Source organism: Malania oleifera, chromosome 7 (genome assembly GCF_029873635.1).
Source record: "Malania oleifera isolate guangnan ecotype guangnan chromosome 7, ASM2987363v1, whole genome shotgun sequence".
Classification (NCBI taxonomy): domain Eukaryota; kingdom Viridiplantae; phylum Streptophyta; class Magnoliopsida; order Santalales; family Ximeniaceae; genus Malania; species Malania oleifera.
This window is the reverse complement of record NC_080423.1, coordinates 99,154,679-99,173,112: the sequence shown is the minus strand read 5'-3', so window position 1 is coordinate 99,173,112 and position 18,434 is coordinate 99,154,679. Positions and strand designations below refer to the sequence as shown.

Below are 18,434 nucleotides of genomic sequence, written 5' to 3'. Positions count from 1 at the left end.
CATAAATATTAACAATCTCAACCCGAATCCGTGGGTAGCGGGGACACTTTGTCAATCACAGCGGAAACCGAAGCAGCAACAAGTATAAAATCTCAATCATCAAACCATAAAACATAATACCAGAGTTATCTACATTCCCAAAATACTGTATTTATTTACATTCTTCCAAAAATATTTCAAAATACATCTAGGATCTTATAACCAAAATAATTCTGATCTTAGTACATTGCTTACCCTCCTAACGGGGTAGCTTAGTAAACTCAATGGCGGCCACGACCCGCCAGTCACTCAGGGTCTCTTGAAAATTAATTAATGTTGGGGGTGAGACACATTTTAGTAAGGGAAAATAAACTAAATACAACTGTGTGGCAACATGAATATTTAATACAATTATACACATATAGTATATTTCATATTTTTGTAAACGTTCATCATATTATACTAAATAATCATATGCTTTCATATTTTCTAATAAGTCATATATTACATAAAACATCTGTTGTAACTGATAATACTGAAAACATACCCAAGATGAATAGCTAGCTAATGTCATGTATTACCCCCTATGACGAGTTGTGTAGCCTGAAGGTGAGACCTGATAATGGCTGGCGGACCATTGCCGAGTCAGATATGTCTGTAAGTACGATGGGCCGGCCACACCCTGGTTCGAACTGGCAGGTGGACGTCTACAACTCTACACTGAAAGCCACATTGACTATCCATCTCCTACCCGCTTGTGAGGTGGTTAGCACAAGTTTGAACATAGATATCTAATCTATAAATAGTTACGGTACCGAACTCCTGAACTAAACTAAACTAATGTCTGGGTTCTGATAACATATATTACATAATCATATAGCATCTTTCATAATTGCATAAATATGGCCCTGCGCCAAATATTTCATATATCACGACCTTGCGCCGAACATTTCATAAATTACGGCTTTGCGCTGAACATTTCATAAATCACGGCCTTGCGCCGAACATATCATAAATTACGGTCTTGAGCCAAACATTTCATAAATTACGGCCTTGCGCTGAACATATCATAAATTACGGCCTTGTGCCGCACATATCATAGTATCATTCTGAAAATAAATCATTTATCATGTATTTCTACATTGTAATGTACTGTACTCTTTCATAATTTCTCAAAACATATTCCATTTGTATATTTATCATGTCATGATATTATTCCATGTAAAATAATATTCATGCCACACAAGTTCTGTATAAAAACAATGCATTGTATTCTAAAGTCATAGTTTCTGGCATCTCATACATATGTATACATTTCAACATAGTAACAGTATTTTTCTCAAATGTACATTTCTTTCGTAATATACATATATAATATATGCTTTTCCTAAAAATAACTTTTCTCATAAATAACAATAATTTGCAAGAAAGCAACTGCTTTAGTTTATTCTCTTACCTGACTACTGAGAAAGCTCCTAAAATATCATAGCCTAACACCCGTAGGATTTCCTGATCAAGACCCTGAAAATGAAAACTTTTAGTACTAAATTTCAGTATTTCTACGTGTACATCATTTCCTATAACTACCGTAAGATTAAATTTGGCTTAGAAAACCTTACCTCAACTTAGGGATGATTTTCAACTTGCTTTCACCAGTGATCCACTCCGGCAGATTTGGAGAGAACTTTCTCAAGAGCGTCGTGGTGACTTCGGATTATCGATCTGGCGTAAATCTGGTCCAAAATCGATGAGAGAGAGAGAGAAAGAGAGAGAGAGAGAGAGAGAGAGAGAGAGGAGAGAGAGAGAGAGAGAGAGAGAGAGAGAGAGAGAGGGAGGAGAGAGAGAGAGAGAGAGAGAGAATACCGAATGGAAGAGAGAGAGAGAGAGAATGAGCTTGCTTAGTTGTGAAGTAACAAAATTCGGATTCTTCTATATTTATAGAACTAGATTCGTCGACGAACCACGTCATTCGTCAACGAATCATTAAATAATTTCGTCGACGAAATTCAGTCCTCGTCAACGAAATTCAGTCGGCTCAAAATCTCTCTCGGTATTTCTTTGTCGACGAAATTCAGTCTTCGTTGACGAAGTCGACTTCCTTCTTTTGTTACTGTTTCCATTTCCCTTCCTCTTTATTATCTAAATATTATTATTATTCAGGTTGTCACACTTAAGCATTCTTGAGATCATATCTTGTTGAGTATGACTTGCACAAAAATACACATCTCTGAGCTTACATTTACCTATATAATTGATGTGCATTTGATTGATTACATTTAGTACATATTTGCTTGACTGAAAAACATAATCATTGTACCTAATTATATTGAGAAATTTGTTGTATTCTAGGCGTGGTCTGAGGGGGCGACAATCTAGTCCGATAAGGATTGATTGTAAAGGTTGAGATTAGCCATGTGTTAATTGACCTGATTGTTTAGGTGCCGCTCCACCCGTTAAGTGAGCTTATAGTGATAATCCTTATACTTGTTAGCCAAGGCGGGGATGTAGGCAGTTTGCCGAAATTTGATAACATTTCTGGGTGTCATCTCTATTTACTGTTTTGTTGTGCATTCTTAGCTAAATTATTTGTGCATTTTAATTTTCACTGTGTATTTATATTCATTTACTTATCTGCACTAGATTGACCCTAGGCTTGTGTAATACTGTTGTTAGGAGATTGACCTAGTGGACAAAATTTAAAAATACCAATTCACCCCCCCCCTCTTGGTATTATGGTAAAACTAACACTTACATATTCTCACGATTTTACAATATAAAATATAATACAAATGAGAGAAAAATATTACATAAAAATCAAATTAAGTGTTCAAACTTCTTTCAAATTTTCAACTTTACTTTAACTTCAATGGTTTAATTCTGTAGAACAACTTAAGTAGAAAAGCCATTAGTCCTTCATAAAATTTGTTATTATCAAAATCAGGTTAATAAAATCTTGGGGCTAACTCATTTTACTCGTAATGCATGTCTACTAACTAAAATTAATTAGGAGTTGTTTGATATCATTTTTATTTTTTAGTTTATGCTGCAGTTGAGTGAAAAAATAGGTGATGACCATACATTTGCTATTGTTAGTTTTATATTTCTGTTGTTGATTTTTAATTGTTATGACAAAAATTAAAGACTATATGTATGGCTTTCATATGTCGTGAAAAACTAAGAATCAAATTTATGATCTTAAGTTGTGGTAATAGCCAATTGTTGGAGAAGTTTAATGTCCACAATTCACTTTTGTAGATTAAGTTAGCCAGGTACAAATTTTAATAAAAAAATAAAAAATAAATCACTGCAAATTTAAAATTTAAAATTTAAAATGTAAATCACTGAAAAGTGAGATGAGCTTTACGGTTTCTGTTCACATGCACAACTATGTTTTCTTCCCTACCATTTATGAAAAGAAAAAGCCTAAAAGAAAGATGCAGTGCAATGATCAAGAGCAGTGGAGTTGGATTGGAGCATGAGGATAATGTTTCATTTGGATGAAAATTGGTTTGGGAAAAGAAAATTAAAAGGAAATTTATTGTTTAATATATATATGTTTTGATGTATACTAAATATTATTAAAATAAAAATTTATTCTAACATGATTAAAAATTAGAAAAAAAAATGTTCATGATACGTAAAACCAAATATTTGCTCACTAATTTGGGATATTCCTTTGGCTTTTCTCGATAACCAAATATAAAAAAAATAAATTCTTTCATAATTCAATTTTTTTTAAATATTTTTAAAATTTTAATCGAGATCAAAACACCATGAAAGGAGTTGCAAATGCTTTGTCACTCTCATTAGTTCACTAAGACATATTTTAACAACGATATTGGATGTGAAGTGCAAGGGGCATGCTCTGATTTGCTTTCACCCTTTGGGTACACAACTCCATATAGTTTTTCTTACCTTTATAATTTATTATCTCGTATCTCTTTTAATCCTCTCAAAATTTAAACCTAAAGCTTCTAACATAAAAATGAAGCTTTATAATTTTAAATTTTAATTTCAATCTTCAATATAAAAATATCAAAATTTAGTGCTTAAAAGTCACCAAAAAGTGTATGAATAAGATAGTTGGGAACATTGAATCTTGCCATGACATGCAGGGAAAGTAAATGATTAGAAACTAAATGTCAAGTAGCAATTAATAGTGGGTGTGCGTTACATCAAGAGACTTTGACATCTAATATCAAATGTAGTACCTAAACATTGAATCTTGCCATAATGTGCCAGAAAGTAAACATTACCATCCCATTCACAAACTATTGTCAAGTAGAAATTAATAGTGGGTGTGCATACAATGACATTTAAATCAAAATGAACTTTATTTCACTTTATAATATCTATGGTTAAAAGTATATTGTAGACATGAAACTAAACATATTTATAATAAATGCTAATTAGTGGTATGAACAAAAGTTATTTATCCATTACTTATTTATTTGTTGGTATCCTTTTAGGGACAACTTTATACCTAGACACAATCCACAAAAAAAAATTGGGCATTGGTTATATCATTTATGCTTCATTAACTATAATATTAGAGCTTTTCAAATCAAATTCGAATTGGTTGCAACTCTTTCAAAATAGTGTTTCGTTCGTTATAGAAAATGTAAATAAACATTAAGATTATATTTAGTTCGTAGAATGTTATTTATTTTTTGGATACTAATAATCACAACATGAGGTTTGCTATATTTTCAAAAGAAGATGTGTTGTAACTATAAAGCAAATGATAATATAGTTTTTATTATTGTGAAATGGATCATATAATGAAGATGCACAGCGGAATAAACATAATAACAAGTGAATGTAAATAACACACATAACCAGAACAAGATCAACACAAAGATTTATGTGGTTCGACAAAGCCTACATTCACGGAAGTAATGACACACAAATTTCACTAAGGAAATCAAAATGTATACAGTACACTTCAATAATGATCACTCACACTCTCAAAATATGTTTAGATGACATATATAGAGTTTCCTCGGAGGTTTCCCTCTGTTTGCCCAACCACCCAACGTTTAAAAATTCAAAATTTCATAAAACTGCCACAGCCCAGGCGCCTCTCTTCGACGAACATAGGGGTTTCATTGACGAGACCAAGAAGAACCTTCGTCGATGAATATAGGGTTCTTATTGACGATGCCAGAAGTCTAAAATATCCTGCTCTCGGTAATTATTCGTCGATGAGCTTTAGAGCCTTCGTTGATGAGGGTAACCTCTGTTGTACTCTCATCAACGAATACAGGGCTCTCATCGATGAGTTCTGCTATTTTGCCCCTTCACGTTTTTCCTCCTTCTTTCTTTGCTTACCAAAATAGAAGTATAAGAGCTATAAATAACATTTATGAATTCATAACATGAAAAATAGATAATAAATGTCTATTCCTAATTTTCTTTATAAATTCATAACAAACTTTTACACGAGTGATTCTTTTTTTCTTTAAAAAAATTATATCTCCATTTAGTTTATATTACATTCCTGTATTTTCCCATTCTACTTGAAGAAATAAATATTCCACTAACTTGATGTAATTTAAATTCTTACAAAATACTAAATAAGAGGTTTTTGAGAAGAAGTTGGGGATTCTTAATTATGGCATTTTATAAGAGGCTTGATGACGCGCAACAATTTTAATCTTCCGATCAACAAAATAAATCACACAAAGAACATTCACAGAAAAATGGAGATGAGAGATTTTACATGGTTCGGCAATGTTGCCAACGTTCTTCGAGCGTGCACCTAGAGAAAAATCCACTATGAAACGATGACAGTATAAGATCTGATCAGTCTTTTCCTGATCCCAGATCCCCTATACACCCCTTCACCTTCAACCCGTTGAAGAAAGGTTCTTCTTAGAGAGAACCCCCCTTTAGCTTACCTTGCACAAAATGACAAGCAATCCCTATATTTTCCCATGGTTTACAAACATATATATGACACCACACAACCGATGGATTTAGCCATATATTTTTTTACTAAACTAACTGCATATGACAAGTCTAGTCTACTACATACTATAGCATACATCAGACTCCCTACTGTACTGGCATAAGACACACTAGCCATTTCCAACTTATCCTCATCAGTAGAAGGACACAGTTTAGCACACAATTGAAAATGAGCAGCTAGAGGTGTACTTATTGGTTTAACCTTATCCATGTTAAACCTTTCCAACACCTTCTCAATATACTTACCCTATGACAACCACAACTTTTTCTGTTGTCTGTCCCTCGTGATTTCCATGCCAAGGATCCTTCATCTCAAACTCATCCTGTAACCTAGCTTTCAACACATTTAGCTGATCAGTATTGTTAGAGGCAATCAACATGTCATCCACATATAACATAAGGATCACATATACACCACTGTTAAGAAATCTGAAGTAAACACAACTGTCATAACTGCTTCTAACATACCCAATCCTCAACATATAAGAATCAAATCTCTTATACCATTGCCTAGGGTATTGCTTTAAACCATAAAGAAACCTATTCAACTTACATACCAGGTTCTCTTTACATTGTTCCACAAATCCCTCTGGTTGCTCCATAAAGATATCTTCCTCCAACTCACCATGAAGGAAAGCTGTCTTTACATCCATCTGTTCTAAATCTAAATCATGTATGGCAACCAATGCTAACAAAGATCTAATAGAAGCATGCTTAATAACAGGAGAAAAGATTTCATTATAATCTATACTTTCTTCCTGTTTGTATCATTTTGCTACTAACCTGACCTTATATTTTATCCCTTCTGATTCTGAAGTAGGTTCTTTCTTTTTGAAAACCCACTTATAGCCAATCAACTTCATGTCCTTGGGCTTTGGAACCAACACCCAAGTGCCATTCTTATGAAGAGACTCCATCTCCTCAACCATGTCTCCAAACCAACAATCTCATTCAGAACTCTGAACTGCTTCTTGAAAAATTAGAAGGATCTCCACTACTGGTAATTAGAACAAATGCAATTAAGTCCTTAAATCCATACCTGATCGGAGGCTTAACATTCCTTCTTTCTCTGCCGGTGGCTAGCCCTGTAGGCTTATGTCTATCACATGTCTGATGAATATCGTGCGGAACTGTAGCCTGTCTCACTATATCTTGTGCAACAGAATCAACAACAGTAGTATGAGTATTACCCATACCTGAATTCTGAATACTGTCCATCTCCACCTGAATAAGTACTCCCACTGAATTAGACTCCACATTCTTATCAGCATTCTCCTTCAACATGGCTTCCTTATCGAAGACCACATCCCTGCTAATGACCACCTTCCGTGCTATAGGGTTCCATAATCGGTATCCCTTCACTCCTTCTTAGAAACCAAGAAATACACATGGTTTGGACTTAGAGTCTAACTTTGATCTGTCCTATTCCTGCACATGCACATATGATGGACAACCAAATATTATCAACATAGAGTAATCTACTAGCTTACATATCCATACCTTCTCAGGAACCTTTGCATTAATAGTTGCAGAAGGAGACTTGTTTACCAGGTAGCATGCCATACTCACTCATTCTACCCAGAATGACTTAGGCAGATTAGTCTGAATCCTCATACACCTTTTCCTCTCTAGTAATGTTCTATTCATCCTTTCAGCTACCCCATTCTGCTCTGACCCATGTGGACATGTATAGTGCCTAGTGATCCCCTCTTCCTTGCAGAAGTCAATGAACTGGCTTCTTTTGTACTCCAGTCCATTGTCAGATCTCAGAAATTCCACTTGTTTCCTTGTTTGCTTCTTTACCAAGCTTCCCATTCCCTGAACTTACTGCATACCTCACTCCCATGCTTCGGAAAATACACCCATACTTTCCTCGAAAATTCATCAAAAAATGAGACAAAATAAATAGCACCACTGTGATATTGTTCCTATACTAGATCCCATACATTTGAATGAATGTATTCCAGAACCTCCTTGCTTATATGCTTTCCTATTCTGAAACTTATCCTGTACTGTTTACCAAACAAACAGTATTTACAGAATTTAAGCTTACAATAAGAATTACCTCTCAGTAAGTTCCGCCTGTGCAGCTCCTGCAAACTACGCTCACTCATGTGACCCAACCTCATATGCCACAGAGTAGTATCATCTGTATTTATATCTAAAGAGGTACTAGCTGCATCTCCACCTATCATTGTGCTACCCACAAGAGGTACAAATTGTTCCTCAGATGACCCTTCATTACTACCAGTGAACCTCTAGCCACTTTCAGCACACCATCCCTAACTGAAAAAAAGAAACCATTATTGTCCAAAGAGCCCAAGGAAATCAGATTATTTTTTAGATTTGGAACATGCTTCACATCCCTGATGGTTCTAGCCACACCATCAAACATCATGATTTTGACCGTTCCAATACCAAGAATACCATAAGAAGCATCATTACCCATCAACACCATCCCTCCAGAGATTGGTTCATAGGAGTCAAACCAGTTCCTGTATGGACACATATGATATGAGCACGCCGAATTCAAAGTCTAGGTATCGGCTAAGTAACTGGAACCTGTAGTAACAACCAAAAGATCCCCATAAAAAATTGATGAACTGCTCTCCACTATAGTAACCTACTTAGTCTTTTTTGTTCTTTTCTTCTAAATCTCTTTTCCTCCTTAGACACAACTTCTTCATATGTCCTTATTTCCTATAATAAAAGCAACCACTCCTCCAGTTCCCACTCTTACCCCTGGACTTGGATTGAGATTTCCCTCGATTCCAATTACCCCTACTAGAACTCCTGCCCCGCTGTTGGTTAGACTTACCTTTAGCCACCAACCCTTATTCATGTCTTGGGTGATCTGGTTTGTGAAAATTCTCACTATCCAGAATGACAGTAGTCACCTCATCAATCGTAAGAGTCTCTTTACCTAGCAATAGTGTGGTTTTCAAAGTATCAAGTGAGCTAGGAAGCGAATACAACAGAATCAATGCTTTATCTTCATCCTCAATTTTACCTCAATACTTGCAACTGCGTGATTATCTTATTGAAATAATTGAGGTGGTCTCTGACTTCTGTGCCCTCAGTTATCCTCAATTGATACAACTATTTTTTCAAATATATATAGTCTATTAACTAGGGACTTGGACATATAAATATTCTCCAATTTTTTCCAAAGCTCAACTGTTGATATTTCATTCAACACATTGTATTTAATTTCTGAAGCTAAACTTAAAAGAATGGTACTTACCGCTTTCATTTCCAGCTCCTTCTATTGATCATCTGACATGGTCTCTAGCTTCTTGTCTTTCACAGTGCCTTAATCAATCCCTGTTGGACCAACACATCCTTCACAGTGCTCTGCCACAAACTAAAATTATTTTTCCCATTAAAGGGCTCCACCTCCAACTTGGCCGTTGAAGTACTCGCCATTAATTTTTTTTTCTTTTTTTTTCCTTCTCTCCTCTTATGTCAGCAGTGACGTCAGCACCTGTCAGGATGATGCCAGCAATTACACCTGCACCTAGCCCAAATGACCCTTTCTGACTCGCACCTTGACTCAGTTGTTGGGTCCAACCTATTCCGTTCGACCTAGATCCCTGATCCACTACACGTGCAACCGACACGTGTTCTATCCGACTTGGATGCTGATCCGCACCTTAACCTGGCAGGTTTCACTTGGATTCAACCCGTAACCCACCCTCTTAACCCTCGTGTCAACCTGTTGCATTCCGTACCTGACCCGATTCTAAATCTGGGTCTGCCACCCAATTCTGGCACTGTTCATCATGTTCTTCATCCGCGAAAAATTTTTTTAATCAGAATTTTTTTTTCATGCCTTTAATTGAAAAATGATCCTCCTTCAATTGAAAAAATTTTGGAATAATTTTCTGGCACCTGATCTGAATCTTCACATACCTCAATCCGATCTGAACGAACCACTCTGATCTTGAACACTCATGCGGAAAAACTTCATATCTAAAAAATTTCTTCCAATCTGATCTATCATATTTGCACCCAATTGAAACTGTACTCTGATACCACTTGTTGACGCACAACAATTTTAATCTTTCGATCAACAAACTAAATTACACAAAGAACATTCATAGAAAAATGGAGATGAGAGATTTTACATGGTTCGGCAAGGTTGCCTATGTCTACGGAGCGTGCACCTGAAGAAAAATACACTATGAAACGATGACAGTACAAGATCTAATTAGTCTCTCCCCGATCCCAGATCCCATGTACATCCCTTTACATTCAACCCGTTGAAGAAAAGTTCTTCCTCGAGAGAACCCCCCTCTTGCTCACCTTGCACAAAATGACAAGCAATCCCTATATTTTCCCATGACTGGCAAACATATATATGACACTACACCACCATTGGATTTAGAGACGATCCAACGACTGTGATAAAAGCCACAATAAATAAGTAAAAATAAACATATTTTTAACAATGCTGAACAATATAATGTTTTAATATTATTTTATTGTATTAAAAATGATATAATAATATATGCGACCTTATAATATTGTATTATAACACACCATTACATTGATATTTATAACAATAAACTATTGTAATATTAAAATAAACAACAAATTTATGTTTATAGGAAAATATTGTAATATTATTTTAAAAATGATAGCATAGTTGATTTTTACAATATTGTAACTCTCAAGCTCCATTTGGATAAAAGATGTTCTTGGAAAAATAAATAAAAATGAAAAAATAAACTTTTATTTCATGTTATTTACTCTCATATCTAAAATATTACCAAGAAAAAAAATTTATTAATGATGCCGGCCAATAAATGAACATGAGTTGTAAATTAGCACCACACTTTTCTACTCCAATTAGGAATGGAAGTGTGTTGTTGAAAGAGACTATAGATACTTCACCAAAAAATATGACTTTTATAAGTCATCCATTTTCATCTCTATAAATGCCCTCTGAAATGCAGTTGCACTCCTCATCCATCCATGAATTCACAGTTGCACTCATCATCTATCCATCCATCCATTCATCTATGTTATACACAGTGGCCTTTGCTGTAGCCAAATCATGAATGTTGTCCTAGCTTCTTAAGAAAACCAATGTGTAGCCAACTTGTTTTATTCTTATACTTGTTTATCATTATGAATTACTTTCTCTTTCTTGTATTGCCTTCTTTTTCTTATGCTTCTTCTTTTTCCCACAGCAATGCTTTAAGTGCTTCTTCTTCTTCTTTTGAAGCATATGCTTTGGTGGCATGGAAGGCGAGCCTCGATAGCCAATCTCTTCTGTCTTCTTCTTGGGTAGGAAGCGATCCTTGCAGTCAATGGATAGGAATTGGATGTCATAAGTCGAACATGAGCATTTCATCTATAAATCTCACAAGCCTTGCCTTGAGAGGTAAGCTTCATGGTTTGAACTTCTCATCTTTTCCTCATCTCCGCAAGCTTGATCTTAGCAACAACTCTCTCTTCGGAAATATCCCATCCCACCTTGGAAACCTTTCAAGGCTCACCCATCTTGACCTATCTTCCAATAATCTCTCTGGAATTATTCCATTTGAAATAAGCTTCCTAAAAAGGCTTGTCAGCCTCTCCTTGTCTAAAAATGAGATCTATGGGCCTATTCCTCCAGATATAGGACTGCTTACATCTCTCAATCACCTAGACTTGTCAAACAACAATCTCACAGGTTCAATTCCAACTTTGATAGGAAAGTTAGGCAACTTAACCACTTTGTATCTTTACGAAAATATACTTTCCGGATCCGTTCCTAAGGAGATTGGAATGCTTAAATCTCTTAATGATCTTGAATTGTCAGGTAACAACCTCATAGGTCCAATCCCAACTACCATAGGAGAATTAAGCAATTTGGTCTTTTTGTACCTTTTTGACAACAAGCTCTCCGGATCCATTCCTTCTAGTATGGGAAACTTAACTAAACTTAATGATCTAGCTCTATCATTTAATAAATTGTCGGGCCTTATCCCTCCAGAAATAGGGAAAATGAAATCCCTTCAAAGCTTGAGCTTGTGTGCAAACAAACTCTATGGTTCCATTCCGTTCGAAATGAATAATATAACACATTTGAATGATTTGGCTTTGGACGATAATAAATTCACAGGTCATTTGCCTCAGGATATATGTCTTGGTGGATTATTGAAGCGTTTAACTTTATCCGGAAACAATTTCATGGGCTCCATTCCTAAAACATTGAAAGATTGCAGTAGCCTCACCAGAGTTAGGCTTGAAAGAAACCAACTTACTGGGAACATATCCCATGAATTTGGTGTATATCCGTATCTAACTTACATTGATTTAAGTGACAACAAATTCTACGGTGAGCTTTCTCCTAAATGGGGCCGATGCTATAATTTGACAGCCCTAAAGATCTCTAGGAATAACATTTCTGGTGAGATTCCTCTTGAGCTCAGGGAGGCTACCCAACTAAAGGTGCTTAACCTTTCCTCGAATCATCTTTCTGGGGAGATCCCAAAGGAACTCGGAAGGTTGTCATCATTGTTGGTACTTTTGCTTGACAAGAATAGGCTTTCAGGTAGTATTCCTGCAGAAATTCAAATGCTTTCAAATCTGGAACATCTTAACTTGGCTTTGAATAATCTAAGCGGCATGGTTCCCAAAGAAATGGGGGGCTTCTCGAGACTATGGAGCTTAAATATGAGCAATAACAGATTTAGAGGAATTTTGCCAGTTCAAATCGGCGAGTTAGTCTCTTTGCAGGTTCTTGATCTCAGTATGAATTTGCTGGTAGGAGAGATACCACAGGAGGTTGGTAAATTGATCAAATTAGAAACATTGAATCTCTCCCACAATGAGTTCTCTGGTTTAATTCCATCTACTTTTGATGATCTCTCTGGCTTAACATCCATTGATGTATCATATAATAAGTATTTACAGGGTCCTATTCCTACCACAAAGCCCTTTCAAATTGCTCAGATTGATTCATATAGAAACACAGGCTTGTGCGGCAATGTTACAGGGTTGGAGGCTTGTTCCTCTGTGATGAGCGATAATTCTCAAGGGAAAAAGGGAAAAAAAGTCATGATCTTAACTATAATCCCCATTTTAGCAGCAGTATTTGTCCTACTCATTATAGTTGGAATTTTTTTCCTCGCTCGTGAAAAAGAGAAGAAGAGGGATAAACGACCACGAGAACTACAAAATAAAAACATTTTTGCAGCATGGATGTATGATGGGAAGATGGTGTATGAACAAATAGTTGAAGCAACAGATGGATTTGATCCCAAATATTGCATTGGAGCAGGTGGATATGGAGTCGTTTACAGAGTGGAGCTTCCTCGTACCGGTCATGTCGTTGCCGTGAAGAAACTTTGCCCTTTACAGGGTGGCGAGATGGCAAACTCAAAAGCCTTTGAAAGTGAGGTTCGGGTGTTGACAGAAATACGCCATCGAAACATTGTGAAGCTCTATGGTTTTTGTTCACATACGGAGCAATCTTTTCTTGTTTATCAGTTCATAGAAAGAGGAAGTTTGGGAAAGATGTTAAGCAACGATGAGGAGCAAGCAATGGAGTTAGATTGGGGTAAGAGGGTAAAGGTCGTGAGAGGAGTTGCAAATGCTTTGTCCTACTTGCACCATGATTGCTCACCACCAATAATTCATCGAGACCTTTCCAGTAACAATGTTCTGTTGGATTTGGAGTACGAGGCTCGTGTGTCTGATTTTGGGACTGCTAGGCTTTTGAAGCCTGACTCCTCCAATTGGAGTTCATTGGCTGGCACTGTTGGGTATATAGCTCCAGGTATCTCTTAACTTTTATATTTGTCTTTACACATGCATGTCATCCAAAGTAGCAGCATCTCTTCTTAGGAGAATTTATATTCTAGCCTCACTCGTATGCATGTGTACGTACAAATACCTACAAACATGCATGCACATACACAAAGCCACATGAAACTTGTAAAAAAGAGGTATGTGGGAGATATACCAAAAAATTTGGAGAATGTTTTGATTTTAAAATTATTTAAAATCTTACATATTGTGGTATTTATGCTACAAATATTTTAAAAATTTAAAAATAGTTTTAGTTTTTGCGACAATTTTTTTTTTAAAAAAATTTTCTAGCTCTTGTAGATATTGCAACGGTTGCATCTAATTAAGGTTTATAATTGGATTCCATCTTTTAATATTTGAGAAAAGTTGAGAATATTTGAAAATATTTTGAAGGATCTTTTGCATGCAGAGTTCGCTTATACAATGAAAGTGACTGAAAAGGCCGATGTTTATAGCTTTGGAGTCGTGTCAATGGAAGCAATTATGGGGAGGCATCCAGGCGATCTCATCTTGTCTTTACCATCATCAGAAACATCATCATTACTGTCATTTGCTAATCAATTAATACTATTGAAAGATGTGGTAGATCAACGAATATCGCCTCCTATGGGTAAAGTTGCAGATGAAGTTGTTTCTATTGTGAAGCTAGCGTTTGCGTGTTTGCAAGACAATCCTCAATTTCGACCTACAATGCAACAAGTTTCAAAAGAATTATCAGTTGAAAGGCCACCTTTGCATAAGCCATTTTTTGAACAAACATTAGGTGATTGCTTGGAAGTAGGTATCTAAATAGGCCAACTTTTGCTAATACACACCTTTGATTTCTTTTTTTTTTTACATAATGTATTTCCCACAATATGTGTGTCTTTGTGTGTTTAAGTAGTTAAAAATATGTGTATAAAATGAGACTATTTCATTAATCATATTTTAATGTGCCCCAATTTGTGGGAAAAAAAAGTTGAGGTCTTGTTTCCAAGAATTGATTCCCAATGTGGGATTGGAAATTTAAAGTGAGAAAGGAGTTTAAGGAGTTCTGAGTAAGTTGTTCTTGTTTGTAACACATGCAAGGCAAAGGTGAAATAATAAGGATTTTCTTATTGAAGCTTTTGGAGGAACTATTAGAGAGAGGTGATGTAAACATGGTAAAAATGGTGATCTAAATAATAAATTTATAGAGAAGAGTATTAGAACAAAGAAAAAGGTTAGAAACAATGCTCAATTTGATTTCAAGGTGAAGAGAGATGTAGTGATTCCAAAAAAATAAAATAAATTATTAATTAAATGTGTATATATATATATATATATATAAGTAAATTACAGAGAGATTGTTTCTCTCTCAGCGTCTCAGTTCGTTATGCTCTCCTCCATCACTCCTTCTCTCTCTCCTCATTTTCTCGACAAATATTTAGCCGATTGGAAAACGGAAGATATCGTTGGGTTCTTATCTCTGCCACCGACATTTCTATTGGAGCGGATTTGTCGTAGGACCAACGTAAGCATCACTTCTAGAGAAATGTATACTTCATCTTTTTCCTTAATTTGTCTTTAAATCTTTAACTAAATCGACGATCGGGCACCACCACGGGATCTTAGTCTCGATTGTCGTCATTTTGACCAGAGCAAATTTTCAATTTGGGGGTCTTAGGCATCACTCCAAAGCGAGAGTGGGATTTAGGGAATTAAGAAAATTGATTATTTTCGAGAGGTTAATTGTTATTTGGAATTTATGAGCTTAGGAAATGTTAAAATAGTATTTTATTTAGGGTTGATTTGATTAAATTAGGATTATTGAATCAAGATTCCAGTGAACACCGCAGACATCGTTTTGGGGTCCCTGCTGGCGTAGTTCAAGGAACCAAGTAAGGGGAATATATTAAACTGAGATTTTTGAGGAAATAACAGGTGAAAGATGGGAATTTTATGTGTATATGTATATGATTTTCACATGAGTTTAGAAAAGCCGATCGTTCAAATTGTAAATTTTTGAGCCTAAGGCAATGCTACTAAATATTATTTGCGAAAATAGAAAGTTAAAACGACGGATTTTATGGATAATTGTGTAAGAAACTAAATATATATTTTCAGTATATTAATGATGAATGTGGGTTGACTTATTTTACAGTAAGTGTATAAAATATGTTGTTAAATTGTGTGTCATGAGTAAAATGAAGTTTCTGTGTTGAACTATAACATATGTATGAGATGCAGGAAATATTAGAAATGTATTGAGAATTAAAATGTGATATGATTTATTCTGCATGTGTTTGAGAATGTTAAATTAAAATGTATGGTTTGAGAACTTCGGTGGACCAGAATAGGCATAGTACTGTTGCGGGTATATTTGGTAGCACTAGTGCACTCACACGTCTTAGAGAGAGTGTGAAGATGGGATGGTCAATTGTGCTGGGAAGGGTAGGGTCCCCCTAGAGTCTAGACCACTATGTGAACAACTAATCGGACCTACAAATTGTAGAATGTGGTTGATTTAGCTCTGATAGGCCGACTAGGGTTAAGTCTAGCCATCAGGCCACACAGCCCGTGTAACACTCTCAAAATTCTTACCATTATCTATATATATATATATATATATATATATATATATATATATATCTGTGTATTTTCATCCATACCTAAGCAATAGAAACACAATTTATACAACCATTCATATATATACTATACAATACCAGAATCCAGTATATACAGACCATAGCCCCACAAAAATAACCCCCCAGCATCATCTACCCAATAATATACACAACTCTATCAAAAACTCACCCTATAACTAGGGTAATCAAAATACTCCCTATCCGTGAGCCTGATCTGCTCGCCTAACTGGCTCACCTGAAAAATGTTAAAGTAATGGGATGAGTCGACGCCTAGTAAGTGGAGATATGCTATTACTAGTGTGGGAAAACTAAGTTAAGAATACTTTTTAAATAGCAACTGAACTATAATGAAATAAATAATCTATAAAGCATGTCTTTCTTTTCACAATTTAAAATATAACTGTATCATTTGTATTTTCTACTTTTCATACTAATAATATCATACTATACTCATCATATACTGTAAAACTGCATACATATATATACATAACTGTGCTTTATCTCTAGGACTCTGTACGTCATGATTTGACCCCTCATGACAGGGTTGTGCGGCCCGTAGGCGGGACTTTATCTGGTCGGCCCTCTAGATAAGTCAATATACTCTACACTACCTCAATTCGGCCAAATTGCATCCACTCCTAGGCTCGGGACTGGCTACTACCTCATCAAACCGGCCCCCTCCACCCAATGAACTGAGCACCTGCAACCTCTCCGAGCACGGCTGACGGTACCCACACACTATCAGAGATATATGGTTGCACTCTATCTGTATATAGCAACGGTATCATGCTTTATAATCTATATTTGTATTGTATCTGTATGTAATCTTTTCACAGGGATCTGATACTATATATATATATATATATATATATATATATATATATATACATATATAATGTTTTACTGTTTTCATCGTGTTTCCAAAATTACCATAACGCTATCTTTCTGTATTGTAAATACTGTTATCTCTGTATACTGTATCTGTAGCATCTTGATGCTACCTCTATATATTTGTCTGTATACTCTGCCTATATATTCTGTCTGTATACTCTATATGTTATGGTAATAGGAAACATGACATGCTATAACTCTGTATATACTATTTTGTACAAAACTGTAATATATATACTAATCTGAGTAAAATTGTATACATGTATATGTATATATATATATGTTTCATGAAACTATTCGTATAAAAGCTATATATGCATGTAAATTTCTCTGTATAATATATATATATACATATATATATATATATATATATATATATCTGTTTCATGAAACTATTCATAATAAAGTTGTATATGCATGTAAATTTCATTATTTATTCTCTGTGAATATATATCTATATTTCTGTATATTATTTATAATCTCCATATACTGGGAGAAACTATATAAGATGTATATACTGTCTATATTAGTGTATTCAGTATAGTATGATACATTATAAAAGCTATATAAATTCTTCATCACATGAAAATCTACTCAGACCACACAAACATTTAAACTCATATTCTGTAAATACTGAATAATAAACTGGTATAAATATATGTCTATGAAATATCTGATAGCATTATGAAAACTTCTAGTTTAACATATTTCTCTTACCTTAACTTTGAAAAGCCCCCATAAAATTCTGGCTCTAAACCCGCAGGATTCCTATCTCAACATCTTGAAAACAAAATCCCCTAGAACAAAATATCAGTATTTTCTTACCTACAACATTTTTTATAACTGAGGGAAAGGCAAATACTGAATAAAATGCCTTACCCTGAGATTGGGATGAAATTCAACCCAACTTTTCCAACAATCAGCTCTGGCAGACTTGCAAAAAACTTTACCAGCTCTGGCAGACATGCCCGAAAATGAAGAGAGAAGTGAGAGAGGGATGTAGAGAGAGAGAGGATAGATTTCTTGCACTGTTTTTCATCAAAAATCCGGGCTAAACACTATTTATACTGCGGCCTTTGTCGACGAGACACGTCATCTCATCGAAGAATCTTTCAGTAATTTCGTTGACGAACCTTGCTTCCTCGTCAACGAATTTCAGGCTTTCCTAAAACCTCTCTCAGTATT

General features: G+C 35.2%; 1 protein-coding gene across 1 annotated transcript; it reads left to right on the top strand.

The window, feature by feature from the left end:
* The first annotated feature begins 10,915 nt into the window (after positions 1-10,915).
* Positions 10,916-14,672, top strand: LOC131159310 (MDIS1-interacting receptor like kinase 2-like). Its single transcript, XM_058114098.1, has 2 exons — positions 10,916-13,720; positions 14,162-14,672. Exons 1-2 carry the CDS (start codon positions 11,041-11,043, stop codon positions 14,539-14,541), a joined length of 3,060 nt encoding a protein of 1,019 aa, XP_057970081.1. The 5' UTR covers positions 10,916-11,040; the 3' UTR covers positions 14,542-14,672.
* The last annotated feature ends 3,762 nt before the right edge of the window (positions 14,673-18,434 follow it).

What these genes read in the sequence shown, in the direction of transcription:
- LOC131159310 (XM_058114098.1), top strand. Translation starts at nt 11,041, where the DNA reads ATGTGTAGCCAACTTGTTTTATTCTTATACTTGTTTATCATTATGAAT. An exon ending in TGTTGGGTATATAGCTCCAG is followed by an intron (nt 13,721 to 14,161) that starts GTATCTCTTAAC and finishes TTTTGCATGCAG; the next exon opens with AGTTCGCTTATACAATGAAA.